Genomic DNA, 25,244 nt, shown 5'->3' on the forward strand with positions numbered 1-25,244 from the left:
GTAAAATTTTAGTTTGTAATCACTCTAAAGCTAAACTCCCCCAACTCTGCAATTTCCACATGCACGCAGCTACACATACTCACTACTTGCACAAACTTCTTAAATTATCAATTAAATTGCTTTCTGGTACTGATGTGGGCTTCCCTGAGTCCTGTCTCTGAGTATACACTTCACTTCATCGGTCTTCTGAGCACAGGGAACATTCAACTTTTCTTCTATAGCTTCTATTGAATTGAATTTTACTTTTATGTTAATGGCAGAAATAGCATCAGCTATGTAAACTGCATCTGGTGAATTGACTGTTATGAATAGTAATGATTAAAGAACTACCAAGTTTTTCAAAAAGAGAATCTGTAAATTTTAAACATGAATATGTTCTTCTATAGTTAGTACCCACAAAGTTTTGCTTTAAATCTTACTAACTTGAACTTACATTCTCTCCATCTCCCTGCAGAATCTTTCCCCACAAGTGTCATATGCTTTTGTCTCTCCCTGTCTCCCTCTTGCCTCCATGTCTCAGTATGGCAGCCAAGTCATCCACAGCTATCTGTTGTCAGTAGCTATTAGGAAAAGGTGTCATATATGAAACAACATACCAAAATAATTTGGAGTAATTATTTAAATCCCTTGAGTTGATATTATTTATGTTTGTTTCAATCATATAGATTCTTATGTGTATTTATTTTTGAAAACCCTGGCAATAAAGTAACTCTCATTTCTTTTATCTCATATTGAAAGAATTTCCCTAAATATTTTTAAAAATCATGAGACTACAATTTTGGTTACAACTTTTCAAATTATCCATTAGGTCTACCCCATTTGGGAATAAAATGTTTTACTTTAGAAAATGAAAACTGCCCTTCAGATGCTCCAATGAGTGGGTTTTCTTTCTGGGAACCATGAATTATTTTTTTACAGTTCCCTTTAATAAAGCTAATTGTGATCAACATGAATAATTAAAAGAACAGCACATTTGTTTTTACTGTTACCTTTGAAACACTGCTAATTGGAGTCTACAAATGCTCACAGTGGTCCCAGTTCAGGAAGAAGTGTAGCATTAATGCCACATAGATGCATACCACAGGGCTTCAGTGGAAGAGGCTGCAATCACAGCAGAGAAGTGTGTGATTGCTTAACACAGCAACAAAGCAGCAGCTTTAGACATGAAACACCAAGATGTAAAACTCGAATACACTCATGTGCATCCGTTTCTTGACATTCTATTAGTATATTCTACATTACAACTATTCATGAGACCAAATTAGTTTCAAGGCACTTTTTCTTTCCCCCTAAAGATTCAAGAAAAGTAACCCTGATTGCAGCATGTTAAATCTCTATCTTCTTTATTCTTATTGAAACATTGTAAGGCATGTCTGGATAACCCTGCTGGAGTCAAAAGCCTGTGGTGGGCTTTAGAGAATCATATACTTCCTCCTGAGCAAGGAGGATTTTGAGGGCAGCACTCAGAAAGTTGTCCTGGTTCAGGGCAAAGCAGGCTTTTGTTGATAAACCTAAGTCACAGATTCTACCTTTTAAAGCATGATATTATTTTGTGGATTAATTAATTCTTGTGGGGGCTTTGGGGATGAAAGGCATTATAAAGATATTGTACTTTCTTATTGTAAACAAAGAAAGCATAGTCATTTGTGGGAATAATTCTATTGACCAGGCTGGGGTTTCTCTACGTTGAAAACAAAAAACCTCTTCAATCATTCAGAATGTTGTTTTGCTAAGTAAGAGTTACATTTGCAAAATAATATCCACTCAATATTCAAGGTAATAATACTAAATTATATAGTAGAATCATTTTATTCAAAACATTTTAAATTAAATATTTCTTTCATTTTCTTAAGCATGAGTCTGCTTACTGATTCATGTATTTGACTAGGCCATGATCATTTAGGAAGTGGGTTAGGCTCTGGGAATCTGATAAGACAGTAGCAAGTCATACCTTTCTTGGAGAAACTTTCAGTCTGTGGACAAGCAGAAGCACCAATGATCAAAAACAGGCACCATTCTGTATTTGTGTCTTTGGGAGAGGAAAAACCTGTCTTGGAGTCAGTAGGCATATAATCAGTCACTCTTTGAAAGTGTCACTTAAAATGAGATTTGCACCATGAGCTGAACTGCAGAAACAAAGAATGGAAACAGGAAGAGAAAGAAAAAAAACTTTAAGAAAAAACAGCACACACTGCAGGCTAGAGGTAGAACAGGTTTATTTGTAAAATTGCAAGAATGCTATAATATGGCATAGTGCTACATGCCTGTAATACAAGCACTTTGGAGGCAGAAGCAGGAGATGTGCAAGTTCAAGGCCATCCTGGTCTACATAGAGAGTTCCAGACCAGTAGCCAACCAGGATTATATACCCTGTGTCAAAACAATAAATAAAAATCCCATACTTACCAGATTATAATGATCAAAAGAAAAGAGCCATGGGGCTTGATCAGAGGGAATGGTCCTCAGATGAAGAAGCATTGAGGTGACAGGAAGAATTCTAGAAACCACAAAAACAGATTCGAGTTAAATTATGTCTCCCAGAAATGTACCCAACTTGTAATTCGTTTAATTCTAGGATAGAGAAAAGTGCACAAACATCAACAAAGACTACTGGAATTGAGCAATTCTCTCTTCACAGCTTCCCAGAGTGAAATTAGGTTATAACACAAATGAATTATAGAAATAAGTGGCTCAGACAGCGATGGGGGGAAAGGAAGATTATCCTCTGTGAACTTCAATGATGGTGACAAAACAAGTGACATTGAAAGCAGAGACCTCCGGAGCAACAGAAATTCCCGAGAGAATCTATTGAGAGTTGAATTGTAAGAAAAGCCCCCGAAGACTGAAGCTCTCCAGATGCAGTGCGGTCCCTCCCAAGCCCATCTCCTAAACAGAAACTGGATTTCTTGGTGGGGAATAAATGAGACATGCTGGCATCAGGATGAAAGGCTCAGGAATAAAGTCCAGGGGAGAGCTGAGCCATGGAATGCTATATTGTCATTTTCAAAATGATCTTTTGATGAGTTAGTGGTAAATAAATCATCAACACAAGGATAGCATTCCCCTGGAAATGCACAGTGATTTTAATAAAGGAGGGGGCGGGTGCCTTCGCAAAACTTAACATGTACTTTCCAGTGTTTAGAAAATGCTTCAGGTCTCTGAGTAGAACCCTAAAGTCAGACATGATCCCACTCCCTCAAGTGAGACAAGTAGGAGAGGGTCACTTCACACAGGCACACTCCACACAGGAGCAAGGAAACTGTGACAGTAAGTATCACCCCAGGCCAGAACAGGAAGCCAAATCAGCTTCTCAAGAGTTCTGGGTTTGGGGGTTTTATATTTTTTATTTTTGGTTGTTTGTTGTTTGTTTTGTTTATTTGAGATAAACTTCCACAACGATATAGCCCTGGCTTACCTGGAACTCACTAAGCCCTGAAACGTATAGGTTATTCCTCCTCTCTGTGTCTCCAACTGCTGAGAGCATAGGCATTAGCCGTCATGCCATGTTTCAAGAACTCATTCAGGAATCCATAGCTGTTTTCTGGGCTTTGTAAGTGTGTGATACACAGAACTGCTTTTGTTTGACTCTGCTTTATGTAATCATTGCATCTAATTTAAGAGTAGACATATATGTACTACATATTTGCATGAAGTAAGAACTTGTATCTGAAGGTATCATCCTTCAGAGAAAACCCCATGAGTCCATTCCATATCATGTTCTCTCTCTCTCTCTCTCTCTCTCTCTCTCTCTCTCTCTCTCTCTCTCTCTCTCTCTCTCTCTCTCTCTCTCTCTCTCTTTATTTATAACTTACCAGATTCAATTATGGTGCCCTCATATGCACAGGTGTAGGTACAGTAGAGCGTGGTCACCCTACTATGGACTACACTCCTAAGGAGAATGGTCTCTCCTCCACTTAACAGCGATCAACTGTCAATCACTCCTCAGCTAGGGTAGGAGCTCCTGTGCCCCATCCTCTTTCCATGATATAATGTTGACTTACTTATTCTCTGCCTTTTGCTCAGTTGTGAGTCTTTACATTAACTGCACTTTTTCCCAAGACACTTCTATGGTGGCAACTTAGAGCTTTACTAATCTATGGTAATAAAATATTTATATATACATAAAGTACGTATCTATTTAGCAAAGCAATAATGGTAGGCTCACATTAGGGCATATGAGTTCCTGTAGTGGTTTGAATGAGCATATCCACATAGAGTCAGACGCTTGAACACTTGGCACCTAGTTGGTGGTATAAATGTGGACGTAGTACAACATAAGAGGTAGGTGTTGAAAGTTCCTAATGTCATCCCACTTTGACTTTGCTCTCTCTTTGCTTTGTGCTTATGGTTGAAGGTCCTCTCCATTTCCACTCTGGGTAGCTGCTGCCATACCTCAATCATTATTGAATTTCCTTCTAGAACAATAAGCGAAACTCTTCCTTCCATAAGTTGCCTTGGTCATGATATTTTATCAGAGCAACAAAAAAGTAACTAATACAGTCACAGTTTCTTGGCCAGATTTACGTTTACAGGTAAGAACTTTCTCCTGCGGAGTGAGCCCTAAATCCAATTAGGCATCTATATACAAAAACAGGTAGAAACCTTGTCAGAGACAGAACTAATGGATGACTTTAAGGAAACAGCATTGTTCATCTACAAGAGGACAGAAACATGTATGAATTCACAGAGACTGTGACATCATATACAAGACCTCCATAAGATGAAATCAGACAAAATCTGAACATGGAGAATGTGTAAATGAGCAAAAGCTTGCACGACTATCCAAGAAATTATTTGCAATTTTTAACTGTTGAGGAAGGGAAAATCAGTTTCCATCAATGTAGTGACAGTGGGTTTATTAACTACACCTCAGGGCAAGCCTCATGCTCACGAGTAGTTGAACATGACAAAATGAATGAATTCCAGGTTTTTGCTTGCTTTTGGTGTGTGCGTGTGTGTGTGTGTGTGTGTGTGTGTGTATGTGTGTGTGTGTTTGAGTGTATGCATTTGTTTCTGTTGTTTTTTATTTTTAAGAGAGAGAAAGAACATGAAGCTTGGGTGGGTAAGGATGTAGAAGGACCTTGGAGTACTTGGGGAAGGGAAAATATATGATTAGGATATATTGTATGATAACATTTTGGGGGTCTTGCGACAGGGTTTCTATGTTTAACAGTCCTAGCTCTTCTGGAACTATCTCTGTAGAACAGCCTGACCTCAAACTCACAGAAAGCCACTTTCCTCTGCCTCCTTGAGTGTTGGAATTAAATGCATGTGCCACCACTGCCCAGCAACTTTTTAAATTAAAAGCTAAAAAAGAATTGTTCTCAGGGAGGAGGCTTTCAAGTCAAAGCCAACCCAAATCTTCTGAGTCATATGTCTGAACATAATGTCTTCAGCAGTAGGTTCAACCTCGGAGAGGCAACTAAGGGCAGCAGCAATGTCCTATATTGTTCTGAGAGTCTGTCGGGGTCTCCTGAACAAAACTGGAAAGAAAGTTTCTCTTAATAGATTATGTCCACTACAAACACACACACACACACACACACACACACACACACACACACACACACACACACACACACATTCAAGTACAGGAAGACATGATAGAAACTGTGGTATATCCAAAAGAAGACAATGAGTCTCAAGGTAAAAGAGAGACAGATATTGTGCTTGAGTGTATGTGAGTGTGTGTGGGGGGGGAGTGAATATATATGCATGCGAAATTCTGTGTGCTTGTGTGTGTGAGAGGATGTGTATTTGCATCTGTATGTTGTGAGTGTGAATGTGTTTGTTAGATCTCTTGGAGTTATGGTAAAAAAAATAGGAAGAAAATACTCAAGGGCACATTTCATTTATGTTACATTTACAGAGTGCTTAGTCTCAAGTTGCTGGCCTTCAGTGACATAAGGGATATAAGGGAGAAAAGTTCTTCACAGAAAACAAGAAGACCAGAACACCAATAAGGGGTAGCAAGTCAGATACATTCTCCAAGAACTTCTGCAACCCTTCTCACCACCATCCCTCCCATTCTCCATTTGCTCCTACTCCCTCCTGCTCCCTGCCAGTAACCCACTTCCTTTAACCAAGAGCTACCCTCTACAGTCCCACTACTTGCCGATAGAGTACTAAAATCGAAATTAATGTCTTAATGCCTTTAGACGTGTGCTTGAATCATCTCATAGTCATTCCTAAATCCAATTCAAGTTCACAAGGTTACTATCACGGTGTAACTTGAGAAATGTGTCAAGAAAAAGAATACACACATACACACAAAGACAAAAAATGCCTCTTTCTGTGTATAGGAGAAAAGTAGAAGGTGATTACAGAAGGAAGCAGAAGCCTTGGAGTGTATAAAATGATGGGACAAAGCATGTCCCCATTTGATTTGTTTAATAAAAATCAGGAAACAGAATTGTCAGAAAAACACTGTGAGCTATTAAAACTTTAGTAGCCATGTTATTATTAAATTGCAGTGGTCCAGGGTTGTGGTCATGGATTAATGATGTAATTTTTCCTTTGAAGGTCAGTCAGCCCTACACATGATTCACATCGTGAAACCTTCTTTCAAAGGGACCGCCCCAGTTTCAGGTTGAGGCCTCTCTCAGCTGTATGGGACCAGGAAAACCCTATTTGCCATTATCATTAATGTTTATAGAGACTGGTCTGTGTTTCTTCACAGAATATGGAGTGGGGGGTGGTTATTGTGACTCTCCTTACTTAAGACAATGACTTTCTGTATCAGATGACCTAAGAAGCTGAATACTGTGCCCGTGTTGTCAACAAACACAGACTAAGAACAAAGAGGGGTGAACAAAAAATGAAACCATCATCAGAGCAAATATTATAAAGCAAAAATGCTGTGTGGTCAAAAGCCAAATTCTCAACTAAATTGCATGAAAGTTTCTAATTTAGTTCAGTTTATTTTAGCAAAACTGTTCAATGTATCATTATAGATAGATGAACCTATTGTTTGCATTTGTATCTGGTAACATAAGGCATTCATGTAAAAACAACAACAACAAGGCTGCAGTATCCATTCCAGAGATTATAAGATCATGTTTGTTGGACTTGTGGGCATCAATCAAAATTTCTCTTCTCTCCTGCCCTGTCTTTCACATGCAGCCTAGGTTTATAAACAGGTACCATCTTGGAATTCCACTGCCATTCATCCTCCTCAGCTGTGTGTCAGCACGAGGATGCTGCTGAAGCATTTCCTCAGTACTGGCAGACTGGCTGGCATCCAGCCTGGACAAATTGCTGATCTTTCCTGCCACGCAATGTTAAATAGGGATTCTAGCCGGCATTGAAAAAATAGCTGCAAAGCCACATTTAGCATCTGAAGACTGGCTGATATTTCTTCCGTATACATGGTTTGGGTGCTGGGATTCCTTTAATGAATTTTAGTTTGGCCTAGAATCCAGCATGTGAGCCATCCTAAACTTAAATTTAAACCCTGTATATAACTTTGTAAATCATTAAAGACAAGAAAGTCCGAGATCCAGATGTCTGAACTATAAACCAAAGTTTATAGATCACTTTTCTTTCAAACCATGTGACAAAAATTATTAATAAACTACCATATATAAACCCAGATGCACAATCCATAGCAATCTCCTGTTTACCGTAATACCTCCTTCCACTCAGCCTACGCCACTCAGGATGACTGGTTCCTCTTATGTAGAGCACGGCAAATTCCTTTGTATGATAAGCAATTCCTTAGATATTCACATAATTAAGTTTATCTTATGGAACCCTTTCTTGCCGGTGTGGCACCTGAACAAGACAGGCTGTTCAGTGAAAGAAGTCACCTGGAATTTATTGGTCCAGTGTGAAGGATGACCAGAATCTCAGAGAGGTAGAGGGTTATCAGTCCACCAAAAAGTATGGATGTCTTGATGTGAGCCTATAGGAGGCTAAGCTACAATAAGATCAGGCTTGTCTTGTGAATCTAGCAACTCTTCTGTATGCATAGTGGCTATCTGAGAGAATGGGGTGTCAGTAATTGAAACTTTGCTGAAGGAGTAAGTGTTGATCTTGGAAGCAGTCATGTGTCTTCAAGAGAGATGCTAAGACATGGGGGTAAAGCTCATATGCACACACATCACAGATTTAGATATGTAAGTGTGTATGCATCATACTCTTGGATATGTACACTTAGATGCTTAGATTCATGGTGGTACTACGTGAATTAAAAGCAGAAAATACTGCAAAGTTATAGTTCTTAGGGTCTTCCTATGGCCTGGAAGGCATGTTGGAATTTGAAAGCTAATTCATAACTATCTATTAAGTTTTCCTCCATTGCACTCCCAGGATTATGAGAAGGTCACTCCTGAAGACTCCATGATACTTACCAGTGCCCTTGAAAAATTATTCTGCCATTAATGGCAGTGATACTACATTTACTGACTACTAACATAAAGAGCCTTTGCCTACCCATTTCAAGTAGACTGAGAAGGGTCCTTTTGGAGAGAGATCTTTGTATACCCCACCTTAAATGTGTCATTGATCTCTTCCTATAAGGACATTAATATTGTCATTTCATCTTTCTCTTTATAGAGAATAATACTCATCAATACAATTTTTTTTCATCTTTAATGTCCAACTGAGGGTCTTGCATGGAATAGTTCTGAAAACGTGCTAATCTTAGCTGAGAATTTCTGAATGGATTGAGAGGGTTTCTAGCTTTTAATAGAAAACAGTTCAGGCTTTTGGTAAGTTTTATCTTCATAAGAAGTTTAAGCAAAGCCAAAAATTAAGGAAAGAACTTCCTCTGTGATGCTAATGTCTACTGAAAGTGTCTTTGTTTATAGAGACCAGTGATGGCTAGAGTTAAACATATATGGGATTTAGATGGCAATAAAATTATCTGTTACAAAAGAGATAAGACAGTGTACATAGAATAAGGGGGTGGTCAAAGCACTTGAAGTGATACATCTAAGCGCAGAGTGGTGACACTGTGGGCAGCATAGTTCTAAAAATCAACCAGCCGGGCAGTGGTGGTGAACGCCTTTAATCACAGCACTCGGGAGGCAGACGCAGGCGGATCTCTGTGAGTTCGAGGCCGGGATGGACCGATAGCCTCCTAAACAATACAGAGAAACCCTGTCTCGTAAAAACCAAAAAAAAAAAAAAATCAACCCTGAAAGCATCTTTCAGTAGACTGCTTTATACTTGTGAAAATTATCTTGACACAGTTGTCACTATTCAAATAATTTACTACAGTTTAATCACTAAAAATGAACTTACCAAATTTTTTTTAAATCTAAGTACTTCCCAGTGTATTAGGAATATGACAATGTAGGAATCAGGAAATGATCATGTATATATTATCTATAGCAGAGCAAGGCTTACAGGGGGCAATTCTTTATTAGGCACCATGTTAGTCTTTGAGACAACTCACTATTCCATATTGTCCTTTCTTCTTACCAATGAATGGTTTTGCCTTTTATATTTTCTCTATAAACATAAATATCATTTATATATACATTCACTCATGCATTTGTTCACACGATCCAATTAGTGGGTTCCCACAGAGTATGAAAGGGACAATACTTCAATGGGCTTATAGCATGGTTGTAGATATAAGTAAGCCAGCTATTACAAACATTATCTGATAGGTGTTAATAGAGTGATAAGAAAACAGTGGAAATGGAAACTAGGGGTGGGATGCTTAAAAGACAATTCAACAAAAGCTATACAGGTAGAATTTTAAAATGGGTTGTAATTTTGTTTAGTAGATATAGAAATTCTTGAGATGAAGAACAGTAAATGAAATATTATACTCAGGGATATGGATCCCACTGATTTTCTGAGGAAATATGGCCCTGGGCTGTTAGACATGAAGCACGAGGAAAGCATTATATTCACTCCTTTAATGGGAGCATAGATCCAGAACTGGAATAAGATTTACAAGACAGTTGGGTCGGGGGGGGGGGTTCTAATAGACCACCAAGAAACTGAAACATCTTGTTGAATTTGCTGGGAATCAACATGTTATAATCTGCATTTGTATGTATTTTGCCTGGATTTTATTGATCACCTCTATTGTGTTACAGTAAATTGTTGCATGCCCTTTAGGGAATTTGCAACTATGTTAGGATGCACACCAACAGTGTAAGTGGGGAAAAGGAAAGCAGTTACACCACTCAGATTGCAAAGAGAATTGTGCTACATTGTCTGTGGCTAACTGGCCAACAAGCACAAAATGTTGCCATTGTAATATTCTCACATAATGCATCAGGCTCAATCTCTTCTTCCAGTGAACTCTTTCCTTTTTCCTGGCACTGAAAGGTATATAGGGAGGGTGTAAATGAAGAGCTTCTCTTTATTATTAAGGAGGGGCTTGCATTGTCTTTGTTCTATCATTGAAGTCAATGTTTTAAGCAAGTGGCTTCCTAACACCGAAAGGGAAGTGAATGGTGCTATATCACCATTAAACTATCTGTTCATATATATCCTCACAATCTATCATTTGATATACAAAGCCTGTAAAGACTTTGATCTTGTATGCACTTCCCATAAGTCTTGCATGTATTATTAATAAAGTTCTGTGACTGGAAGCTTCCATCACTGCAGTGACTCTTCCTTAGAAAGCTAGGGTTCATTCATACTAAAATGCCTAGGAGTTTGTCACAGTGTTAACATATGCATTCTTCTTGCAGATGGTTGAAAAAGAAGGGTATCTTCAAAAAGCCAAAATTGCAGATGGAGGAAAGAAACTAAGGTAATGAAAGTTCTTCAACTCTCGTTACATAACTGCACAGTTTCCTATATCCTCAGCTTGTATCACTGATACTGTTTGAGAATCAAGGCCACCCAAACCTAACTAGAACAGTCCCCTTCTGTTACCATTGTTGAAACCTTTATTGTTGAAAAAATTATACTTTTCAAAGAAAGACATTTCATTCTACAGTGTTGCCCAGAAAGTAAAAATGGCTGATGTCTTGTCTTCTTAGGACTAGAGATCTTTAAAACATAAAAAGGGAAACATGGTTTCTGGATTAACAGATTGGGTTGTTGAATGAATTCATTTGCAGCATATAAAGATCTCTATGCAGTACCCGGAGAAGTTTCATGCAAGATACAAGATTTGAACCATATTTGTAGATCAAACTAAAAAATCACTTAGAAAAAAAAAGGAAAAGGAAAAGAAAACCATGACAAAAAGTAGGTGAGGGAAATTTCAAAATTATCAAGAACTCCCTGATGTGAGATGCAAATGTTCAAGAAAAAAAAAGTCAGTTGCTGGGTCAAGAAAGATACTTGCTATGTTATTTATATGGGGGATTTAAAATAGTTATGTCTGTTTTAGAATTTTGGCCATTTCTTACATTGTATATTCTATAATTAGCTTTATAGTATGAACTATGCAAGTAATTAAGGTACATGGAAGTATCCAAAATAAGAGACATTTACTTGTGAGTGTATTACTCTTACAAGTAATTTATTCTAAATATTCTAATCAGCTTTACAATGAGATAATAGTAAATTGCATTACCCAGTATGTTACTAGAAAGATGTTCTGGCTAACACTAGCAAATAAAAGATGCTTTGGTTTAATGGCTGTAGTGGACAGTGTTTATATTTATTTAAAAGAAGCAAAATGGAAGTGTCACAATTCCAGTGCCTACAATAGCTATTCTAATTTTAAATAGGAGATGGTCCTGAATCTTCCCAAAGATATTTCTTGGCAGTACCCTAGCAGCAACCTTCCCTAAAAAGTACGAGAGAGGCACAAGATCAAATGCAAAGCAGCTTCAGGCCTTGCCTTCTCTGTTCCTGGAGAACTGCCAGTCAGTCATTAAAAGAGCATTGCTCTGTCAGCCTGGACTCTTAGGGGAGGACCTAGGCCCTGCCCTGGATGAAATGACAGACTCTGGACACCCCCCATGGAGGGCCTCACCCTCCTTGGGGGAAGGAGTGGGAATTGGGGGTTATTTGGGGGGAGTTGGTGGGAGGGCATGGGAGGAGGGGAAGGAGAGGGAGAGGGACCTGGGATTGACAAGTGAAGGAACCTTGTTTCTCATTTAAAAATAAAAATAAAAAGACATTAAAAAAAGAGCAACAGGTGAGAACCACTGACTGACTAGCACAGCCCACATACCCTTATTTCCAGGAACCTCATCTCACGGTCAAAACTCGGGCATGTGGAGGGTGCAGCCATGCAAGTAGACCAAGACCCTTTAGTACCTGACCAACCACATGAACCCCCAGCCCTACCCCAACACAAGAAACTCCTTCTCAGGCAATTCATTCTTCCCTGGTCTCTGGACAGCCAGAAATGATGATAGCACTGGTCGGTGTTACTGTCTAGCATCACACAAAACAGGGTGGCAGAGAAAACAAGGTGATATAGCCTTCTGCGAGCACCCTCATCTGTGCTCCATTAGCCACCTTGTAACATACTCCTAGAAGGAGGAGTCTGAAGCATCAGGGACAAGGGGCAGCCCCTGTCCCTGCAAACTGTCCCAAACACAGTGCACATTGTTCAGTGTATATACCACTGTGCATTTGCTTCATTTGCATAAAAATTAATGAACTTGTACACAATGTCTGGACAGAAGTTTAAATTCACATAAGCATTGTCATATACTCCATTTTTCTTGTTTTTTCAAACAGTTCACATGCCATTAAGCATTCTTTCAGATTTTTTTATCTAAAGTTCTATACAGTTCAGTTTTTATTGTTTTAGAACCCCCAGGCACAGTGAATTGAATTGATTATACCCTTCAGTTGCAACCCTATGATACTGGATTTGGGGCAAGACCTCTAGGCAGTCTTTTTTGTAGTCTCTCTTACTCTCAAATCAACCACCTGTGCACATACACTCTAACTGTTATTCAAATCCCCTATCCATTATTCTATTTGTTTTTGTGTGTGGTATTCAAAACAAATCAACAAAATAGTTGTTTATAATACTATGTACATTGATGTGTTCTATGTCACATAAACAGTTTTGTATTAAAAAAATCTCATGTTCCTTGCTATGTCCATTCAATATTAGTGCAAAGATACACGTTGTGATGTTTGCAATCTTAAGACCACTTCCTTCCCATTGTTGCCCATGTGCCATTATGTATTTGTTCCAAATCTTATTTTCACAAATTCTCCAGGGACAAACATCTAAATTATCTCTAACTCTTCCCAAATCTAAAACATTGCAATAAATGTCACATAATTGTTTCTTTAGACTCTGTTAAAAGTTCTCTCAGGGAATGGTACTCAGATGTAGTGGAAGTTTCTGTCCCGCCTAGTCCCACAGCCGCTTTACCCCAAACAAGCACATCAAGACTTACATTAATTATAAAGTTTTTGACCAATGGCTCAGGCTTCTTATTGGCTAGTTCTATCTTAATTATTAACCCATTTCTATTCATCTATATATTGCCACAAGACTGTGGCTTACCCGTAATCTGGCAGGTTACTTCCTCAGCAGCATGGCATCTCTTCACGGCATCCCTCTGCCTTCTTTTCCCTAGCCGTCTTGTGGTCTGGAACCTGGCCCATCAGTGTTTTATTTATCAACCAATAAGAGAAACATATATAGATAAGGACACCCCCCACCACTCAGGAATTAAGATTGCTTGGTTATAAGCTATGTGCCGCCTCTCAAGCTCTCTTGAATGACTGCAGAAACTCAACATAAGTTTATCCTGCATTGCATAAGAAATCCTTTTTCTCCATAATCCAATCCAATCCAGCAGTCTACTTGTAATGCTGCCAGGAATGTGGCCACGGAGTCTTCCTTTGGATTCTGCTTTCATTCCCATTGACTGCCTGGTATTGCAGTCAAGTGTAATTTAATTGTTCATCTATAGTCACTTACATTCTGTATCTCAAGAATTGCTTTTCCATGAACTTTAAATACTGCCTATTCAGTGTATTGTCTCTTTTTCACTTGAGAAAATGCATAATATAGCAAGGTAACAATGCTTTGTTAGTTCTACACATTGTAAGTATCTCCCCCGACTTCGTGGAGTTTAATTTTGCATTTAATATAGATGCTTTAAAATTGAATATTTTAAATGTAATAGTCACAGTTTTCATATACTTGGTATCCTGCACTATGCCAAAAAATTTCTACTGTCATTTTTATTTAATATTTGAGTCGGGTTTTATACTAAAACCTGTTATAACTGCAGTACACTTCCTCATTATTGTCATTTTTTCTTTATATTTTCTAAAGATCAAGTCTAAGCCTGGATTATCTGATCAAATTTCATGGGAAGGTGATGTAATGGGTAACAATGTTTTCCACACAGGAACATGGGTTCCAATACACGAATCCCAAAAGAAAATGGCTGGAATGGTTAGAGACAAATGTATATGAGGATTTCACTGCCAATCAATCAAACCAAACCAAAACTGTGACAGAGGACAGACATCTAATGTCCTCTTTTATCTTCCAAATAGGTATACACAGGAGCAGGTATCTACACACACACACACACACACACACACACACACACACACACACACACGTACATGCTTTCACCACACAAGATTACAAACACAGATGTGAGCCTTCTTCTACATGCATGCACACATTAAAAAAAGAGCTATATGTTGCTATTACTTACCCAAAGACTGTATGTCTGTCAGCAGTAACAAAAGGGTAAGTTTGGTCATAACCTTGAAAAATTATGGAGGTTTTATCATATGGATCATTTAATAATTATAAAATGATGTCATCTACTTTCCATATTTTGTATTGTTTATGCGAGATTTTCTTTGGGCTGTTTCCCATTCATCAAGTGTCTTATCACTTTAGTAACGTTTAATGAGCTAAATAAGCACTATTAACAAATGCTTATTCTGTCAAGTACATGGTTCATTGCCATAGTAGTTAAATGACTTAAGTATTTAAGCCATATTAGGTCATAAGGTTCATAGTGATTTCTTATTTTTCAAAAGTAAAATCTTTGTTTTCTTAACTGCTCCTTTTGTCAGAGTCTTAAAGATGTTGTTGTACCAGCATCTAACCCTGGCCGGCTTGAAACATACTTGTTTGCCTGTTCTTGATTTAAGCTGTGTGAGGCCAAGAAGCAAGACCTGCTCTTTTGTTTCCTGCCACTGTTGGTAGTTAGAGCTTCAACTGTCATTTAATAAAGTTTGTTTCTGAAACTTCTGTAAAGTTTTCTATGTGTAAATCTATACTATGACATCTACATTGTACATTGTTCCTTAATTCCATCTTGCCTTTCTTTGTTATCATTTTTATTTTTCTTTATTTCTCTCTATCCTATGCTTTCTTTTCCATAAGGAAAAAATTACTCATATGACTAGGAGAAGGTGGTATGAGACAGAAGTTGGCTTCATCTTACAGTCACAAAAGGCCCCCAACTTAGCCTTATTTTGAAATGAGGTTATACATTTCCCTTGTGATGTCCTGACAGGCCTGAAAGCAGAATTCACTCAGCATTCAACTTTAATTTTTAATTATGAACCTTGAAATTATGCCTCAGCTTTTCTGATGAATCTCGCCAACCTTTTCATTTGGGAAATCTCATCTTCAAAGCAATAAGTAGCCCTGGCTTGTCTGACGCTCCATGATGACTTAGTAATAGCTTTTTGTAGTATTTTTGTTTGTTTGTTTGTTTGTTTTGTTTTCTTGTTGCTAGGGCTTAATTTTACAAAAGGCACTTGAGAATGTGCTTATATGAGTTCAATACCTCACATGTGTCTGCAAGCACATCTTTCCTCTGTGGTTCTGTACATCTCATCACATTTAGATTTTCTCGCTTTGCTCTCCCCTTCAGAAAGGCATGAAAACACTTGGTGTGACTGTGGACAGAAACTAAGCATGAAAACAAATCTGAAAGGGGTTCCAATGCTCACCTTTACTAGTGTCTGCATTCATCATAGGTCTGGTGCGTAGACTGTGATTTTGTGCGTGTGTGTGTGTGTGTGTGTGTGTGTTTAGGATATAATACTAACATTCCTTCCAATGTAAACTTAATTTTCTTTGGTACTTTCTGCTCAGATTGTCAATAAATTAACATAAACCTAATCCCTCTCTCCCTGTGGTCTTCCTTCCTTCCTTCCCTCCTTCCCTTTCTCCTTCTCTATTGTTACAATACTGAAAGCAATGTGTGTTTTACAGCTACTCTCATTGGTTCAGAATCTTAAAAAATGAGAGAACACAGAAGTTCCCCTACCTGCTGGTCTAAGACTATGGAGGGTTTTATGGTAAATCGTTCAAAGTTACGTGAATAAATCATTCACTCTCATTACAGTACAGACTCAAATCAACTCCAGAATAACCAAATTGGGTACCAGCAGGTAACCCAAAGAGAGCCTGAAATGATGTCATCCCACACATACTTTCCTCTAGTTTTGTTTGTTTTTTTTGTTTTGGCTCTTTGCTGCGTAAGTAAAGGACGTGGGGAGAAGTGCAGTGTATAAAGCTTTGCTGTTTGGAGAGATGAACATGTTGTAGGCCCTAGATGCTTAGAAAGCTGATGCCTAAAATTAAGGGCCATTTCCATCAAGCAGGTATATACTGCTCTTATTATGTGCTGCCATCCGGTGTCCACTTGGTAGAATGTCAAGCTGATACTCATGTCAGGGGCTTCTTGATATTTTGGTTTTATTTTGCTTCACCTTTTCCCACTTACCCTACTTTAAAACTCACAATTTGTTTTAGTAAGTTATGGGAAGTATTCCACTTGCCTAAAATACCCTGGCAACTGCCCGTATCAAAATCAGTTGTTCTTATATGAATTTAGTTCTTCTAACTTTGTAATTATAGGACATTTTATCCTATTAGATATCATGTATTTGGCTATCAAACTGCCAAACATGTCTTCATTTCTTGTTCCTGGATCTATTTTCAGCACTAAAGACTAGCTGTGATTCCTCACTGAATACCGTGAAGTCTGTGTGGTGATCTGGACTGTCTCACTCATTCCAGGGACCATTGACTCCTGACTTCCTGAGCTACATGTGTTCTAGGAAGGAAGAAAGGAAGAGAGGGAGGAAGGGAGGGAAGAAGGAGAGAAATAGAGAGAGCGAGCTGCTAGCAACAGTTAACATTCTCTCAATGCCCCAATGTTATGATGAATGTGGAGGCTTTAGCTGCCTCCCACTGGTGTAGGAACATGCTTCTGCAGGAGATATCACAGAAGCCCTGAACCAGCAAGGAAGGCAACTCTGCTCCTAGGAGGAAGAAGCCTAATGCTTCTCCAAAAGCAGGATCTCTCCTCCTAACTCCTGTCTTAAGGCTCAGCATAGTGCACGCATCGTAGGAGAGTACACAGCCCTGCTCCAGAGACAGCTGATCCTTCAGAATGAGTGTGGGCTTCAGGGTCAAATCCTTCAATGACTTCTGTATGACTGTGTGCCCTTAGGTAGGACATGGTGTCAGGAAGTTGCAGTTTCCTTCTCAGTTGCAAGGGATCCTTGACCACCCACAAGAATTACTCAGAGGACCAGTGTCTTTCCACAGCTTTAGGAGCTGTGGTCAGTGATAAAAATCCTAGAGGTCTATCTTACTTTACTTTTATCTTTTACTTACTATTTTTATTTTTCTAGTCTGCCCTTAGTATTGTTTGGCATAGAGTGTATGTGAAAATGTACTTGTGACTGGCTAAGTGGTTCCAATATATAATGTATGTAAAACACCGGGTGACATACTATGCAGCAAGTAGGAGTCAATGATAGGATCCATAGCTCCTATTATTCAAGGGTTTGAGAAGTAGAGAAGACCTGGTTGTGGACTCATCAGACTTCTTAGCTTCTTTAAAAGCATCCGTAGTTAGTAATAATGCAGCCCAACTGGATGACACTCGTTCTCACAGACTACAGATGGCTTCAATATATCAAGGAAATTTATGATATCCTTAGTCAAGTTCACACTGCTTACATTGTTGAGAAATACAGCATACGTAAATACATTAAGTAGATTACAAGGTGCATTTTCAGAGAAACTGGACTTGACCCTCAGTGTTCATGTGGTCTTAAGTAATCTGAGCTCTATGAGACTAATTTTCTGGTTAGTACACAGGGACATTAGTAGTTTCATTTTTGACATGCGAGTATAAACTGTAACCCGACAATTATACTTTTACTAGTTGCTCAAAATAGCTAAGTCATTGATGTTTTTTATGGAACTCATGAGAGAATTTGAAGTGAAAAGAGGTCTTACATTTATCTGCTCCATTTTATTATTCTTTTGTCAAGAAATGATTTTCAAGCTGTAGGATTCAGCAGTTGGGTCAGCTTTCCTCTTCATTCTGATACAATAAAGATGATGTTTGAGACTGACAAAGCTAAGATATAATAGCACCAGACATAGTTATTATGGATGTCCACATGTCTAGGCTTCCCAGCTCTTTGTTCTTATACACTTAACCTAGCAGGGATATAGTTTAAAGTCCCAAGACAGATTGATGACATAACTGGAATTCATGGACTTCCTTTGTAACCTGCTCCAGTTAGAAGTTTAAGGAAGAGAAGAGTTCTATAAATGATCAACATCTGAAACAGATTCAAACCAGAACCATTTCTCTAGGAACTTCTATAGATAGGAAGCAAATACATTTTGCAAGCACCCTGCCAGAAGATAGAAACTATAGTGAGAACCATAGCAGGTGAACTAAATATGGGCCAATCACCTGTTAGGATGTTTCACACTCTGATCACACATGGTCAAAAGGACTGTGATAGGTATGTCCATCCCTGGCCAGGGTCTCTAATGGTTTTCACTCTTCTTTTTGGCGCCATCTAATACTATGAACTATTTAAATGGAAGGCTTAAATTGTTTCAATTCACCTTAGTACTGTTGGTATTGACAAAAAGAAATAGGCACTAATCCAGACAGAAAGTGCTAATTTTTCTCTTGCCTTCTGACTTTTTATAATTTGAATGAAACATGGGCTACCCATCTGGAGAAAAGTTAGTCCAACAGCATGGTGTTGTATGATGACATTCTAAACGTTTTTCTTGTATATATGTTTATTTTGTTCTTCTTTTAATGCAATAGTTATCATTAAGAAAGTTTTAGGAGAATGGAGAGATGGCTCAGTGGTTAAGCACACTGGCTACTCTTCCAAAGGACCCAAGTTTGGTTCCTAGCACCAATTTGGTGGCTCACACTGTCCTTAACTCCAGCTTCCTGGGATCTGACATCCTCTTCTGGCTCTGCAGGCACCAGCCATATACACATACCTACAGGCAAAACATGAATACACATAAAATAATAAATAAATACCTTTTGGAAAAGAAAGATTCAGGCATGTAAGAGCAACCACATTCTTTTTGCCAAAATTAGCCATACTAGATAAAAACTGTCCTTATAATTAGAAAGTAGAGCGAAATCACATAAAATCTTGTGCACATAGATACACAAAATATGTCACATTATCATATTTGTATGGTTTTATATTTATCTGAACTGAAGCTTTTTTGTAAACTTTTTCTTCATCACTTCTTTTAAAATGAATATAATTATTTTAAAATAAAGGTTAAACTAGAGAAAAGGGTATCAATATATTTCAAAGGTAGAAACTTGTGTATGTCAAACTTGCTGATAGTTTTGTCACCTAAAGAAAATCTTTCACAGAAATACCATAATAGAGGGAGTCATTATAGGATTGAGGAGAGATCTGGCACTAGTGAGATTTCCAGAGATCCGCAAAGATGACACCAACTGGTAAATCCCTCCCTGATAATCAGTTTGATGACTATCTTATATGCCATCCTAGAACCTCCATCCTGTGACAGATGGAAGCAGAGGCAAACACCCACAGCTGAACACTGAACTGAACTCCTGGAACCCAGCAACAGAGAGGGAGAACTGATGAGCAAAAGGGTCAAGACCGGGCTGGTTTAACCCACAGAAACAGCTTACCTGAATAAGGGGGGAGCTCTTGGACCCCAGACTGACTGCTGGGAGGCCAGCATGGGACTGATCCAGACCCCCAGAATGTGGGTGTCAGTGAGGAGGCCTAGGCAATCTATGGGGCCCTGGGTAGTAGATCAGTATTTGTCCCTGGCATACAAATGGACTTTGGGTGCCTTTCCCAGAATGAGGAATTTTCTCTCAGCCTGGACTCTTGAGGGAGGGCCTAGGCCCTACTCTGAATGAAATGACAGCCTAGAGATCCCCCATGGAGGCCTCACCCTCCCTGGGGAATGGAGTAGAGATTGGGTTGGGGGGCTGGGGAGCTGGTGGGGGTCAGGGGAGGAGGGAAGGGAAGGGAGAGGGAGCTGGGATTGACATGTGAAGCAAGCTTGTTTCTAATTTAAATTAAAAGTCTTAAAAAAAGGAAACCTTTCACAATACTAACACACACACTCCAATTGCAGAAGCAATAATGTGTTCCATTGAAGAAATATGTAAAACTAAGAAATACAAAGGGAAGGAAAACATTGTAATCTCTCCATCTTATTTAACTATGGCTACATCGAGACTTTTTTTCTAGGCCAAAGTGCTCATTGATTAAATAAATGTCCATTTAGGTCTTAGACTCTCCAGGTCTCTGTGCTAGGCTCTGAAAATACCCAATAATGCTGAAATGATTTCTGTTGCCTGGGGGCTTGTATTTTAATGAAGGCAATGAAAGTGAAAAATTTTGAAGTATTTTTTTAATTCATCATGTTATATGTCATGAATGTACTTTGAGGGAAGCAATATTTGGACTTCTGATGGATGGAATTAATAATCAGAAGGGGCTGAGCAGGGTGAAGATGGTCCTAGGTAAATTGCAGAACATGGAGTAAAGTATATATTACAGGCTTCATTAAAATCTTCCCACATCAGTATTCTTAAAAACAGAGGTTATTTTTCCAATGTGCTATTCTATTGTGAGCAATTTTCTTAAGCAATCTCTGTCTTTTGATGTTTATTGTTTGTTTATGCTATAGGATCAGAATTACCAATGAATGTGTAAGTCACCTTAATGGTCAGAGTCTGGAAAACCTGGGCCTATTTCTTTAGGATAAACTTAAATTGGTTGGAATAAATGTACCTAGCCAAAAAATTTATGTATAAAGTTTAGAAAAAACAGCGTTAAGTTGCACTCTGGAGGAGATAGTGTGAGAGAATATATTTAACGTTGGTTCTTTTAATCTTTGGCAATTTCATGGGAAACAGGAGTAAAGCATGTCACTGTTCCATTGGTAATGCTCAAAGGCATTGTGATTTAAAGATGGCACATGAGCTGGTCAGTCCTTCAGATTCTGAGACATCTATGTGAATGAGAAGGAGCAGAGACAGCAGCCCCCAACACTTTCACCTTAGCGCCTCCTTACTGTGAAGAGGCCCATGGGTGGATATACAACATAGGGCTATTGACTAGTTAAAGAGCATCCAGGAGGATTTACAAACTGAGAAAGGTTTACTTGTGTGATTTTAAAATCCTAGAGTTCTTTTATTGTTATTATCTGAATTTTCTACCACTTAACAGATTTGCATAAATTAGGAAAACTCACCCTGAATCATCTGCACTCACAACAAATTCCCTGAAACTGTTCATGCGTGATCTTTTCTACTCATGACACGTTTATCTTTTTTTTTTCTCCTAAGGAAAAACTGGTCTACTTCCTGGATTGTTCTTTCTGGTCAAAAAATTGAATTTTACAAAGACTCCAAGCAGCAAGCTCTTCCCAACGTGGTAGGTCGTTCTCTGTTTTGCCAAAGTCTTTTCAGAGATAGCGTTGAACTGAGAGTGTGCTTACATGGGTGATCTCACTGAAGCCTCTGAGCTACCAACATCTGAAAGCAGATGGAGGAAATGACGCAATCCCCTCTTAGTTGGCTGAAGGGAAGATAGAACGTAGTGTCTGTTTTATTAAGTGCTGCATTTGGAGAAGATGCGCTAATGAGACGAATGTGAGCAGCAATCTGGTAATGTGAAGGTAACACTTTAAATTAAGGTGCCATTTATAAGTGCTTTATTCTTATTTATGAAATAATCGCTAAATGCTGCTACTTTCCCAAATAATGTATTATACAGCATGTTATAAAATGCATTAGTAATAAATGTTTAACGGATGAGACTATGGGAGGCTGCTTTAAAGAATATTATAAGACATAAATCGTATTAAACCATGTATGTGCATCTTTAATACATGGATTTAAGTTGTTATCTTGCATTCTATAAAGTGCCTCACACATTAATAAATAATAATAAACTGTTTATAAATGGCACCTTAATATAGGGTGTTACCAATGAAAAAACACTCTAAGTTAACGAAGTGATTTTTTATCTTAGTCTAACGATGGCATTCACTGTATCCAGCTAACCTTCCTGAATACTCCTTATGATTCCACCTAATCAGCCTAATGCAATTTCTGTACCTTATGGTTAGTGCAAAGTGAGATTTGCACAATTGCTTCACTGTACCTGAAGGAAGGCACCACAGGCCACAGAGATGTGGTAGTGACAGCAGGAGCCATTTGGAGTTACTTACTGGTGAAACCTCGACCTCAGAACCTCCCTACCCAAACACCAGGGCTACTGTGCAGTGCAAGGAACGGTAGGTAGGCATACTGTATACCAGGCTCTGATAAGGAAGGACCTTAGGCCACAAGGGACTAACCTGCCTTAGCATATTGTTTTGACAGGTGGTAAGGAAAGTGGTGGCCTGGTGGAAGGGAACCATAATGAACTATTTATATTTGGCGGTTGATAAAATAAGGGCAAGTTCTTTGCTCTACAGCCACTAGTCATGTATGCTCCATAACCCTCTTTAAACAGAAAATAGGAACTCTAGCCAAGCGATGTCTTTTAAAGAAGAAAAAATTCAGTAAGAACAAAAGACCTTATTTGACTTGCTCCTCATCATTTCAGTCACCTTTGTCTGCAAGTTGCTTTCTGATTTTGTAGTCTCCGTGAGGTCCAATCTACAAAATAATTACGAATAAATTAAAAATACCTTAGTCCTTTGCATTTTTTAATTGCTTCAAAAATTCGTTTTAGGGCTTTGTTTTCTTTTTCTTTTTTGGCGACAGTAAGGTGGAGCTGGTATTTGAAGGAACATAAAATCCCACCTAAGGTTGGGCATAAAACAACAACCACCCCTCCCTCGCAGAGCCTTTGTTTTTCTTTGAATGAGTTCTATGGGAAAGGTAGGAAGTGGGAAGGTGCCAGCCTGCCTGGGCCTCCATGCTAAGAAGATGATCCTTGTCCTGCTGAGGGAGAAGAATCGCACTGGAGCTGAGTCAGACAGAGATAATAGGATGGATTAATTCCATATTAAAGCATTTATTTCATTATTTTTAATCTCCTGTACCAGGAGATACAATTCTCTTGGCTGTTTAATTATATAAAGGTGAAAGAAAACTCACTCTTTCACTGCAGGCAAACATTGCAAGTTAGCTCACTAATTGTATGTCACTAATTCAGCCTTCAGAATTGTTATAAAGTGACAGTGGGCTTGATTTGTAGAAGAAATTCATGGACTTTTTGTTTCACTTTGTTTTGTTTTTTTGGCAATCCTTATTTATTACTTCTGGCCCCATTTTCAGTGCTCTTAGTTTCTCCCAGGCACGCATTGTCTTCAAAGCGAATTCTGTGTAGGAGCTAACTGTTTTTGTGGTAAAGGGAAAGAGAATTACAGATCTGTGTTTGTACCGCATGAATTGTCTTGCTAGTCAACTTCTTGGATTCATTTCTAACCAAGTATTAAAGGCCTAGTGGGATAGATGCATTTACCAACTCCAGCCTCAGAGAAATGACACAATGATTGCCAGGCCTTGATTAAAGATGCTGTGGTTTTATTCTGGAAGAGATTTATGCTCAAGTTTCTGGATTTCGCTTATACCCTTAGCTGAGCCCTGGTGTTCACTGTGCTTCTGTGGAAAAGCCTGTCCTGCACTGGGCCTGGGAGAAGCTGCCACAAGTGCAGTCTGTGGTCTAAAGAGTGACCTGCGCTGTAAGCTTCTGGAGGCATCTTTGAATGCTAATCCAGTGATGAGACAAATTTCGGGGTACCTCAGAGGACTCAAAAGTCAGACCCAGAGAATCAGTTCTCGGTGCCATGTAGAAGCTGATGAAGTTACCTTATTGGAGTTGGGAATTCTCACAAGAAGGATGGGGTGGTTCTGGCAAGGAATAAAAGTAGAACTAAAGAGTCAAAGCAGCTATAGATATTTACTCAAAACCTGCTCTCTTATTTGCCAATAACATATGTAAATATTTGAGACTGAAGAGATGGTTCTGTGATTAAGAGTATTTTCTGCTCTCTCACAGCACCTGGGTTCAGTTCCCAGTACCTATAAGGCAACTCACAACCATCTGTAATTCTAAATCCAGAGATTCTAGTGCTCCTGGTCTTTGCTAACATCGGGTGTAGCTGGAAGCTTTTTTCTGTCTTGCCTGGTCTAGCTGGACCAGTTTCTCTCCAATCAATCTGTTCCCACAGCCACATATGAAATAATCGCTCAGAGGCTAATATAATTATATTAAATATAATTGCTTGGCCAGTGGCTCAGGCTCATTACTGGTTCTCTCTCTCTTATAAATTAACCAATTTCTACTAATCTGTGTATCATCATGTGGTTGTGGCCATCTTTCTCCTTAGGCTACTGCTGGCATCTCACTTCTTGTGTGGCTGGTTCCCATTCCTCTCAACCCTACCCTTCTCCTGTATATCTGTTTGGATTTCCTGCCCAGATATTTTTGTATTGGCATAGGCCAAAGCAGCTTTAATTTTCAACCAATGGGAACAACATATATTCACAATATACAGAAGGTCATCTTACCTCAACATGGCACACATATGATGCACATACATTCAGGCAAAAGGCTCATATATAAAATAAATATATACAACAAAAATATTTTTAAATCAGTTAATTAAATATGTAAATATTTTGTATCATACATAATATAGACAGTAATATAATTAAGACATTATTGTACCATATTAATTTTGTATGAGTTTTTAACACATTTGTAGAATAGAGAATATAGATACATGTATGTATATATGTAAATATATATTATATACATGTATATATACATACACACGCACACACACACACACATACACACACGTGTAACATCTCTTTCCTGCCAGCTTCCTGGGTCCTGCTGCTGTCTCAGCCCCCAAATAACACATGAGACACTGTATTATTTATAAACCTTTTGGCTGATTGCTATGGTTTCTCATTGGCTAACTCTGACTTAATTATTAACCCATAACTGCTAATCTGAATATTTCCACGTGGTCTTCTCTTACCTGAGAAAGGAGAAAGGGTCCGGATCACCTCTCTCGAGTCCTACATCGTGATTGACTG

General features: G+C 38.6%; 1 protein-coding gene across 1 annotated transcript in view; it reads left to right on the forward strand.

Moving 5' to 3' along the window:
- The window catches only part of Arhgap15 (Rho GTPase activating protein 15), a 591,993-nt gene that overhangs the window by 74,512 nt on the left and 492,237 nt on the right, over positions 1 to 25,244 (forward strand). Inside the window, exons 4-5 of the mRNA XM_013112601.3 lie at positions 10,662 to 10,723; positions 21,528 to 21,615. Coding sequence (XP_012968055.2) covers positions 10,662 to 10,723; positions 21,528 to 21,615 — 150 coding nt within the window. The remainder of the gene's footprint in view (positions 1 to 10,661; positions 10,724 to 21,527; positions 21,616 to 25,244) is intronic.

The sequence above is a fragment of the Mesocricetus auratus genome, unplaced genomic scaffold (genome assembly GCF_017639785.1).
Source record: "Mesocricetus auratus isolate SY011 unplaced genomic scaffold, BCM_Maur_2.0 Super-Scaffold_100004, whole genome shotgun sequence".
Taxonomy (NCBI): Eukaryota; Metazoa; Chordata; class Mammalia; order Rodentia; family Cricetidae; genus Mesocricetus; species Mesocricetus auratus.